This window comes from Rissa tridactyla, chromosome 2, assembly GCF_028500815.1.
Source record: "Rissa tridactyla isolate bRisTri1 chromosome 2, bRisTri1.patW.cur.20221130, whole genome shotgun sequence".
Lineage (NCBI taxonomy): Eukaryota > Metazoa > Chordata > Aves > Charadriiformes > Laridae > Rissa > Rissa tridactyla.
Genome location: NC_071467.1, coordinates 127,541,460 through 127,552,338, shown reverse-complemented (window position 1 = coordinate 127,552,338; position 10,879 = coordinate 127,541,460). Strand labels below are relative to the sequence as shown.

General features: G+C 46.2%; 1 protein-coding gene across 5 annotated transcripts in view; it reads left to right on the top strand.

The window, feature by feature from the left end:
* The first annotated feature begins 40 nt into the window (after positions 1-40).
* KAT2B (lysine acetyltransferase 2B) overlaps positions 41-10,879 on the top strand; it is a 45,375-nt gene continuing 34,536 nt past the window's right edge. For 4 of the 5 annotated variants that reach the window (XM_054190285.1, XM_054190288.1, XM_054190287.1 and 1 more), the window contains exons 1-2: positions 124-262; positions 8,930-9,056. In XM_054190285.1, coding sequence (XP_054046260.1) covers positions 8,947-9,056 — 110 coding nt within the window. In that variant the 5' untranslated portion in view covers positions 124-262; positions 8,930-8,946. Of the gene's footprint in view, positions 263-8,929; positions 9,057-10,879 lie in introns of all 5 variants that reach the window. The other variant, XM_054190284.1, reaches the window with a different exon arrangement.

Here is a 10,879-nt window from a genome sequence, read left to right as displayed (position 1 = left end):
GCCGGCCGGCCGGACGGGCGGCTGCCGCCGCGCCGCGGGCATGGCGGAGCCTGGCGGGGCCGGGGCCGGGGCGGCGGGCGGCGGCGGGCCGCAGCAAGGCTCCCCGGCCGCCGGGGGGGTGGCCGCCGGGGGACCGGCCCGCAACGCCGCCGAGAGCCCCGGGGGACCCGGCTCGGCGCGGACGGCGGGGAAGAAGGCGCAGCTGCGCGCCGCGCCGCGGGCCAAGAAGCTGGAGAAGCTGGGCGTCTACTCCGCTTGCAAGGTACCCGGCCGCGGGCGCCCACCCGCCCACGGAGGGTGGGGATTGACGGGAGGGAGGGAGGGAGGGAGGGAGGCGGTGGGGAAGGGCAGGGCCGTGCCGGGCGGGGGAGGCGGCCCGGCTGCAGCCCGGCGCTCCCCGCGGAAGTGGCGGTGCCGGTGGATGCCGCTCCCCCCAGAGCTTTCCGGCCGGCGAAAATAAACCCCAAACGCGCCGAAGACCGGGGGGGGGGGGGGTTGGACACAGCGCCGCCCTCCTCCTGCCTGAGCCCGGGGAGGCAGCGGAGGTGCCCGGCGTCCCTCCGTCCTTCCGCGGGAGGCGGCGGCGGGCGGGGCGGCTCCTGGTGCCGGCGGTGAGCGCCGGGTGAATCGCGCTGCCGCGGCTGCCCGGCGCGTAAACATCCCGGCGGGCAGCGGGGACACCCCCCTGCCCGGGCTGCTGCGGCGTCCTCCGGCCCCGCTCCGGGGGCTGCCGGTGGGACGGGGCGCGGCGGCGGCGGCCTCGCAGCCCCGGAGCTTGTTGACATGGCAAAAGCCGCCGGCCGGAGCTGGCACCGTCGCCAGCCGCTTTCGGGCGCGGCCTCTCGGCTTGGGAAAGTTGTGTCCCCGCCGGTCACAGAGCGCCGGGCCGGTGTCCGGGGGTCTCCTCTCCAGCGCCTGCCCTGCGCTCCCCTCTCCGATTCGGGAGAGCTGCCCTGGGTCTCCCTTCGCAAGCGCCTTCCCTCCACCTGCGCTTTTCCCCTCGGTGGGAGAAGCAGGGCTTGCCTGTTTGTCGGAGGGAGCCAGGTCAGAGCTGTTGCTCTGGGGCAAGGACTGGGACAACTGGTGTTGCGATGGGGTGCGCAGAGGAGGACCAGCGCTGGGCTGGCAGCGTGGGCCACTGGCTGCGCAGGTGCTGTCAGGGCAATTCCTGGATGCACAGCGGGTCTGACATGTTCAGGTTGGCAGTGCTGATGTCAAATCCCCCAGGAGCACTTTCAGCGTTGAAAATAGCTGCTTGTGAGAAATGTCCATTTTATTTTCTCTGTTGCCTTACTTTGGAGCCTCAAAAGGCCAAATAATGAGTGAAAGGCCAAACTAAATGCTAACGTACATGAGGAAGCACCACAGCATGGCTTGGCAGCCCTGTCTGCTGGTGTGAGGATCTTTAACTGTGTGCTGAAGGCATGGCGCAATGCTGTCATGTGAGGGCAAGTTAAGGAAGCTGCACACATTTCGATTTCTTAGCTGCCTCCAAATGCGCACGTGCCTCCATTTCAGCCTTGGTTGCGTACGCAGGACATCGCAAGATGACACAGGTGTCCATAAGTTAAAAGAGCAACTACTGTACTTGAAATTTGCGGCCCTCACGGCAGGCTGGGTGACACGGTTTGAAGCTTTCCCAGTGCTGAGTCCTCTTCACACCTCCACATTTTAATGTTACCAAGGCTGGCTGTTAAATGATACTGGATGTGGCGTGGGTACGATTTTCATGGGCTGTTAGGAGGGTGTGCGTGTGTGTGAATTGCTTTTTTCATCCCTGGTCAGTTCTTTATTCTTCCCCTGATGTATGTCCAGATGATCTTTGTGAGGGCAAAAGCCTTCTCCTGAGGTGCTTTGTCCCACAGAGGTAGCTGTGCTGTGAACAAGTGCAGGCAGCCTTGTCTCTTCACAAACCTTTTGCTTTTTTTGGGGACTCGCCAGCCCTACGTGTGCACTGCCGCAGGTGTGTTGTTGGAAGGGGGACGGGTGCCATTTGGGAGGGCAGGAGTGCACGCCGTGGCCTGCCTTCAGCCCTTCTTTCCCTCTCACAGGGCTCCCGGTGGTGGGGTATGGTGTGGTGACAGCTCGTACTGCCAGTGCTCCGCTGGGGTGTCCTTGGTGTCCCTCTTCTGTGGGAAGTCCTGGGTGCGTGCCCCGTTGACACTCCAGTGATGGATGGGAGCTGGACCCATGGCCAAGGGCATCCCCGGGCCTCTTCTTCCTGCCAGGATCTGGGACAGCCGCAGCGCTAAATGCTGCTCTGTGTTCAGATTAAAATGCAAAACCTACCTTTGCTACTCCTCTTCAGTAATTCAGCGGCAGGCAGCTTGCTTTCAGGTCTCAAAACAGAAGCAAGTAGGCAGACGGGAAGCTCCTTGTAAACTAATCAAGAGGCTTCTCCTGTGGGATAAAGGGGGAAGGATGGAGCGGGGTGGAAGAATGTGTTATTTTTCTTCCTGAACACCTGGCAGGTGCTCCAAAACGATGCTGCTTGGCTTGTAACATTAGCGGTTTGCAATAAAATGTAGCAGTGCAGAGTGTTAACTTTGAACTTTTTCTTACTTCGGGTTGCAATTTCTCTCTATTCCATTTATTTTGTGTTTCTGGGCGTGAGTGCGGGGGAGTGAGAGAAGGCAAACACACTCACACCATCTCCAAAGGGGACGTCCGTGTTCATTCAGGTAGTGGCCATACATGAATCTTGTGTAGGTCCGCATAGAGCTCTACAAGTTGGAGTGCAGAAAATACCTAACGGCATCCTTAGCCTTGATCGCCTTCTCCCACGTAAAATTCATTGCAAAATTCACCGTGCAGGACTTGTTAGGAACAGGTGGGAGTAGCAGGGGCAGGGAGCCTGCGTTCGCTGGGGATGAAGAGCAGCAACGCAAGAAGATGGAGCAGTCAGTGGCCGTGTAAAGGGCGAGTCTCACTGGTGACAGCAGAAAGGCCGAGCAGAAAAGGGTGGAAGCCGCTGCTCTGGGGTAGGGTGCTCAGTCACCAAGAGGGACCTCCTGGTCCTTCTTCAGCAATCCCTTTTCTTCGCGGGAAACTCGTACAAAGGCTGCTGGCAAAGACATCTTCGGTGTGAGCGTATTCTGAGGCGAAAGAGTGAAGTTCAGGAAGCTAAAAGAGAAATGTGGGATTTGTTCCTTTTTTCCTGATAAAGGATTGGGACAGGAGAGTTGTAGCTGTTGAGCTGCTCTGCTTGACTTTTTCCCCTGTGAGAAAAGGTCAGGGTGGAAGGGAGAGAACAGGCTCCTCTGTGGAAAAAAACAAATCAAAACAAAAAAAAAAAAACCCACAAACAAAAAAAAACCACACCAAAAACCAACCAAAAAAAAATCCCCCAACCCAAAACCTCATTAAATGCCCAAGTTTGGGGGGGGGGGAGGGGGGGGGAGAAGCATGTACTGAACAATAAGATATATATTAGGAACTGGCACGGTGTTCACGACTTTTGGAAGTGCGCAGTAGTGCTGTGTGGGGTTTTGTATTTGGCAATTGGCGGTATCTGTGCACATATGAATGGCCGCATACATGGTTTTGGTTTTGTCCAGTGTGAAACTGAGCATTTAGCCATGCGAGCCTGCAGCACTTTTTATATAAAGCAACACTGTGTGACTTACACACATAAATATATTTAATGAAGATGTAGGAGGAAGTCTCCTCGGCTTTTTTTCCCTATTGGTTTACAGTATGTGAAAATACAGCGCTCTCTCTAGTCTCACTGGGAGTTTTTCTTATAAACAAGCTGAAATATGTACTGTTTTAGTACACCAAGTTTTCTGTAAAATTGGTTATTTCTCATTATATATCTTACAGTAATGTCTGGATGCTTATAAATATAATTAGAGCCCGGTAGCCTAAGGCGTTTGCACAAGTGACAGGGAATAAGTCCTCCTTCGAGAAAGACCTTGTGCTTTAGATCCACAACATGGACAGGGAGTGAGGAGGGTTATGATGAGATGACGTGGCCGAGGCCCTGCGGCAGGTGAGCGAGTGGCAGAGGTTGAAGTAAAATCTGGGTCCCGGGCTCCAGACCAGCTGCTGACCCTTGGTAGAGGCACTTCTTGCCACGTCTCATCCTGGAGTGACCTCTGTGGAGTTTTCCTGCTCCTACACGTCAAAAAAGAGTTCATAGGGTAAATATGTCCCACCATTTCCATAATGAAGTATTTTTTTCCCTGACAAAATTTTATAAGGCAGATTAAGATGAGGCAGACTCGGCCCTATTACTGCTGGACTCTGCGTAGTGCGAATGCAGCTCCTTGAAGCTCAACTGGAAATGTATTAAAGTTATTTTCTGCAGAAGCGTATAGGAGACATAGAAGACGTCTAAAGCTTTCTTATCACCATTTTTGTAATGGTGTGAATCTGTTTTACAGTGTCTTACAGGCCAAATTAGAGCATCTTCCTTTAAATTAATCAGGAAATCTACTATTCCCTTTACAAGGTAGGAATCAGGCCCCTATTATAAATAAAAGCTTTATATGGTAGCCTACATCTATTCTCTAAGCGAAACTGGAAAATACAGGCAATAAAATACTTGGATTGATCAATAAATGAAGAACATGCCCTTAGAGCTGAACATTGAACTGATTATTTTGTATTTAGTTAAAGACAAACGCGTCAGCAAATTTCCTGATGCGTATGAGCGTCTCTCCAAGCAGTGTCCAATTGTCTGGTTGCTGGGGACTGGATATTTGAGTAGGAAAAACATGTATTTTAAGTTCACCAATGTATTTGTTGTGGTTTCTGTGATGCCGTTTGTTAAAAGCATCAATTTGAGATTATTGCTTGCGGGAAGAAACATACAGGGTATTTTACACGGCTTCGGTGTTGGGAGGAAGAATATTTTTTCTAGAGTAATTACACTTGCTGGAAATAGAAAGACCTGTAATGTTGTGTATATATCATCTGTTGAGTCTGCTTTGCATCTCCGATAGCAGGCAGGGCAACCTGTAGGATTTTGAGTTGGAACGAGAGCCCAGCACAACAGCTGTTTTGAAACTCAGTTTTAAGACTGTTGGGTTTTTTTACTTCGTGGTTAAGTTAGTTTGAAGTTTGCACGTTCCTGTGCTCATCTCACTATCCAAAAAGGGGAGGAATGCTTTGGTCCGTAAGTTACTGTGACATTCTTTGTTTGTTTGTTATTATTTAGACATCTGAAACCCACTTAAAAAGGGGACGAGATGTGCAATGTTGTAACTCTCAGGTGCTTCCTTTTTAAATAAAAATGCTAACAATGCATGCTGTATTTTTTTCACGGTCCATTTTTGATCTGCTATCAGTATATTCAGTATTTTAAAGGAAATAGTAACTTTAGTTTGTCCAGAGTTGCAGTTTTCACTGCCCAGAGCTACCAGACAATTTGATTTCTCACATTGTAACACTCCACCAAACATGGAAGGGGTCAAAAAAATGATTGGAATTATATTGTACAGCGCAAAATGTACATAATTTCTGAACTGTTGTTTGTTTTTTTTTTTGGGGGGGGGGGGACAGGCAACAGTGTGCAATTGTTGTGTTTTATTATGCTGCACTCATCCAATTTTATTAAAAACCACCAAGGAAGATGCAGTGTTTGTGATCCCCGGGCCTTCAAAGATGAGCCTTCAAGTAAGGCAGAAGTCCCCAGCTTTCTCCAGGGGCTTTATCAAGGCTCAGCAGATGTCCCAGAAAACAAGGCTCAAAGGACTGGATGTACTAGTTCAAATGCTTCTTTTCCTTCCTCCCCTCCAAACAATTTTTGATCTTAAATTAAGTTTTTGCAGAGGTGAAGTCATACTTTATTTTCTAATGAAAAGCAGATGTTAAAAAAGTGATGTTAAAAAAAAAAAAAAAAAAAAAAAGGAGCAAGAAAGGAAAAAGCTGAAGATAGTCAAAAAAAGGATTGAATGAAAAAAACACACTGTGGAAGACTGAAAACAACTCAGCAATTTAAGCCACTGAGGAATGCACATTGCGTATTCACTGCAAAATACTTGCACTGTCAACACCTACAATGAAAGCTTAGTTTTAAAGAGGACCTTTTCGGGTTGTGTTTCCCCTTGGCTAACAGAACATTTATGCTGATTCTGGTGTTTTATCGAGAGATTAATGGGGGAAAAAAAAAGCCACCCTAATAGTTGTTTGAGAAAGGTCTCTGGAATAATTTGAACAATATAAATTAACAGCTGCTTCAGAAAGATCTGGCGAGGAAATACTACCGAGGGCAGAAAAAATCTGCCGTTGAACACGCTGTTTTTATTCTTCTGTGGGTGGGTTGATATTTATTTTTGGCAGTTTAACTGAGCTGTTACCACGATTTGTACATCTGTTTGTTTGCATCTTTGCTGTTAATTATTGTGTGACACTAAAGTTTGTGTAGTTACTCACTGTTTATAGTTTTTAGGCTTGATAGTAAACATCGTGTGGTGAGCTTCTGTGAAATACTGCTTCCAATTGGGGAAAAAATTCTCAGAAAGCTTGTGCCTAGTTGAGGGGTGGGTTTTTTTGGACATGTTAAATTGTAGCATGATTTAAGGCAATTAATGATAAGCATGATGATATGTCGGTAATTTACAGTGTTGAACATTTGTCCAGACAGCTGCATGGGAAGGATCAAATCTTGCTTCCCTAATATAATATTCAGTCAGTTTTTGTTTGAGGACTTCTTTATGATTGTCTCTTGAATTTTCTTTGGCAATAGTCTTATTTTCTGACAGTTTTTTTTTTTTTTTTCCTGTGGCAGTTTCTCTATCCTTGTCATAACTGCAAAAACTTTCATGGCAACGTTGCCTCTCCCACAAAGCAAATATGCATAGCTTATTTGGCGTTGGTTTTGTCTAGCTCGAGACGCTAATTGTAAGTGGGGTTTCACATCATCTCACCGATGTCCAAAGTCCCTGCAGCAGGGCAGTCCTTGGTTCGCAGGTGTCACTCAATCACTGACTTCTCTTTCTGGTCATTAAACTTTAAGAGGTCCCGTAGGTTTGGATAACGAACAAAAGTAAACTGTCGCAGTGCCTGTGAACGTGTAAGAGGCGGTTTCTGCTGTAAAATGACACTGGGCCTTCTTCATTTTTTGTGGTAGAAAAGTAATATAAAATTCACTGTAAATCTATCCAGATTACGTTTTATGAGACTTAATAAAAATAATGTTTTAATTTTCTCCACATACCGTACTGAAACCTCCCTGATGCCACCCTGATGCCACGTGCGGTGGCAGGGAGTCTGTGCCCCTGCAGTGGGTTTGCAGAGCCAGGGGCTTCAGGCAGCGCAGGTTGTCCCCCTTCCAAGGGACATATGTGGAAGTGGATTCGCTGGGCACTCGCAGGTGGATTTCTGAGTCATCCTGGTGGCTTTGGCTGCTGAAAACACCACTCGCGCCCCTTCGTACCTGCCAGAGCCCAGGAGCCCAGCCGGATAAAGACTTAAGCATTAGAGATGGTAAAACCATCACGTGGTGCTCAGCAAACTGCAGGCAGCAGTTTTCTTGGTGCTCAGATTGCTGAATATTGAAATTAGTTTGGAAGCACGATTTACCATCAGTCGACAAAGCTGTCAGTCTTAGGACCTGTCAAGCTGTGATCCTTTCTGCTTCTCCTGGGTGCTCCTTCCTTAGGTAAGATGGGATTTAGAAACATAAAAGGAAAACGAAATAGGTTCCTGAAATAGATTGCACTAAATATATTCAGAATCGGGTTTGAAAAATGACACGTTAGTGCTGGATGTATTAACATCACAATTTTTCCTACTAAGGTTGTTTCACTCATAAATATTATGCAGCAGTTGGCATACTTTCCTCAGCGAGGTCTTGGCATGGCAAATTCTGAGTATCTTGTTACAGCCCAGGGCACAGATCTCTCTGAACAGTAGGAAAGCACGCTTTTCTTCTGATTAGATCTTCACATAGGGATATGAATGCTGTTAGAAGAGCTTTACCATCAAAATAACTAAGATCTTTTTTGGATATGGCAAAGAAAATCCCCTCCTATAAAGCTGCTCTTTGGATAACGTGAATCAGGACTTCGAACTTCTGAGTGATTTGAAACATGATTACCCAAGTCGTGGCCTCTGCCTTCATGGTCACCCCTTTTAGCTGCAGTCCGTTGGTGGTGTTTCACAGTCAGAGAGCGTAAATAAACTTTCCAGGGTGAGCAGGAGGTTCCGTTGGTAGGGAGGTTGTGGATGCCCCATCCCTGGAGGTGTTCAAGGCCAGGCTGGATGGGGCTTTGAGCAGCCTGGTCTAGTGGGAGGTGTCCCTGCCCATGGCAGGGGGGTTGGAACTAGATGATCTTTAAGGTCCTTTCCAACCCGAACCATTCTGTGATCCCTTGCTTTTGCGGCCAAGCCTTGCTTTAGGCTGCATTCTCCAGTAGTGCAACTATGGCTTGCTTATGTCAGTATATTGTTAACCTTACTTGGGTTGTCATGGGCTTGGATTTAATTGTGTGATTCCTTGTTGGTGTAGCTGAGAAGGCAGTGATAAACATGTTTCCCATTAGATAACCTGTTTGTGTTTAAATCGTTAAAACTGTCTTGGTGGCAGGATCCGTACATGTTGAGGTACCAGTAAATGTTTGAATATTTCTTTCATATAGGAGCTAGAGTGAGGGCTGTCTGTAAAGGAATTAGCCAGAGTTTGCCTATGTATTTTTCTGAGCCGTTTGCTTACCAGAACTATGTTAGTCTCTCTATTTGGGGTGCTGTTCTATTTCTGATTATTTCTTGAAAATAAGGTCTATCTGTGTGGTAGATAAAAAACTAAAACCAAAGCAAAACAACAAAACACACTGAAAATCCTGCCGAAACATAAAAATATAACAAAAAACCCACCAACTTACAATAATGTTACTTTTAATCGCTTTTGAAATAACGCAGCTGCAGCAAGTTCCTGTGTTTTTTCCCAGGTCTTGATCGATCTATCCCTTTGCTTTGATTTCAGGCTGAGGAATCGTGTAAATGCAATGGCTGGAAGAACCCCAACCCGCCTCCCACGCCGCCCCGGGCAGAGCTGCAGCAGGCGGCTGTCAGCCTGGCCGAGCCCTGCCGCAGCTGCAGCCACCCCCTGGGTAAGACTTTGCCCTTCTCCTGCAGCCCACCTACCCGGGAGACCCCGCTCTGGCGAGACGAAAGTCAAGGTGCCATGCCAAGACCTAGAAAGGGGAGGTTACGATCGGACATAAGCGTCCGTAACTTAGATTAAAATATAGGGCTTAAAATTGGATGTCAATAACAAACACTAAAATATGCTGGAAATATCCTAAAATGAGTTTTGAAGAAATTGAACCAAGGTACAACTTCTAACAACCCCGACATCTTAAGTTGTTGAAGTGCAAAAGCGCTTTTAAGCTACCGATAACAATTTTAATACTTTGGGTAACATACGCGTTAACCTCACATCATCTTATATGTCAGCCGCCTTAGTTACAACGTGAATGACTCTCTCCTGTAGACTGTATTATATTTTCTTACTACAGAATAAACTATTTTTCAACATTGCTAAAGCAGGTACTCTTCTCTACAAAAAGAACTGTGCCTTTTCTGTGTCACAGAGAACAACACCGGGCTTGTACAACTTGGCATTGCCTAAATTATTGTGCAGACAGCTTGCATATCTTGGAAGCATCTGCTCAAAATCCACTGTTAAATGCTGTTGTGGGGATTTGGTTTGTTCTTTTTTTTTTCCTTCTTCAAACAAATAATAAATAATGATTTGTTACCCACATAGCCAGAAAGAGTGGTGAATCACTGTAGTATTTTTTTTTAAGAATTTGTGCTTATCCAAAATAAAAGCTGATGACTCTGCATACATTAGCAAATATTGATTAAAAATTGAGCTAAAATAAAATTCAGAATTAATTGAAAAGAAGCAGTCGCTATTTAATTTTTGTTGATAGCGAAAACTTAGGACAGTGAAATAAGAAAAAGGAAATCTAAAGCCTTCATAATGGAATTGCTTTTGAAAATAATATTATACTTTATGTGGAATACTTTTTTTCCTTTTTTAATCGGGATTTATTTCTGTTTCTGCTCTCTTTTCTTTTTATGCTCCCATTACTTTTGATCTATTTCTGGGCTTTTCAGCAGATTCCTTTCCTTTCCTGATATCCCGAATCTCTGGGTTTGCTTGCAGGAGAAGACTAACAAATGCACAGTATCACAGAAAGTTCGGTGGCTTTAGCCAAGTTAGTTTCAACCTTTCATCACGCAGCTTCTCTGTGCTGCTTTTGGTTTTGCAGTCGGGGTAGCTTGTGTTACCCGTCCCTTTCATTCCTGGCCTTTTTTTTCTTTTTTTTTTTTTCCCTTTTTTTCTTTTTTTTTTTTTTTTCTTGTTGTCTCTGTCCATTCCCTATTCTTCAGCAGAATTTTGCTCTGTATTTTGTAGAAAAACTCAGCTCTTAAGGCTGAGACTGTTTTGCAATAAGCAAAAACCTTATATTGCTCATTAGCTAGGGAACCAGGGAAAACCAGTACTGTAAAACCAGTACCAGTGAAATGCACCTTATGGAACAGACTGTATTTTTATTCATTGCTGTTTTTAGAAAAGGTAAAGTTTCTTGTTCTGCTGGCTGCAGCTAATGAGGATGATGTGTCATTTGAAATAACTGGAATGAGTTGCTGTCTGTTTCCCCATACTACTGGCAAAAATATGTCTTTCAGTGGTGTTTTCCAAGATAATTTTCCTATTCATCTCCTCTAAATTAGTGTGTTCCTCCTGAATGCCTTTAAAGCCAGACTGACCACAAGGTGTGCAGGCTTCAGATTATCATCTGTGCTGCATTTTCTATTCCTCCGAGAGCCATTTAAATAGCGATGTAGAAATTCTTGTACTGGTTAAAGCCATCCCTGGTATAAAATGTAGGATGCTTGGGGTTTTTGCCTTTTAAAAATT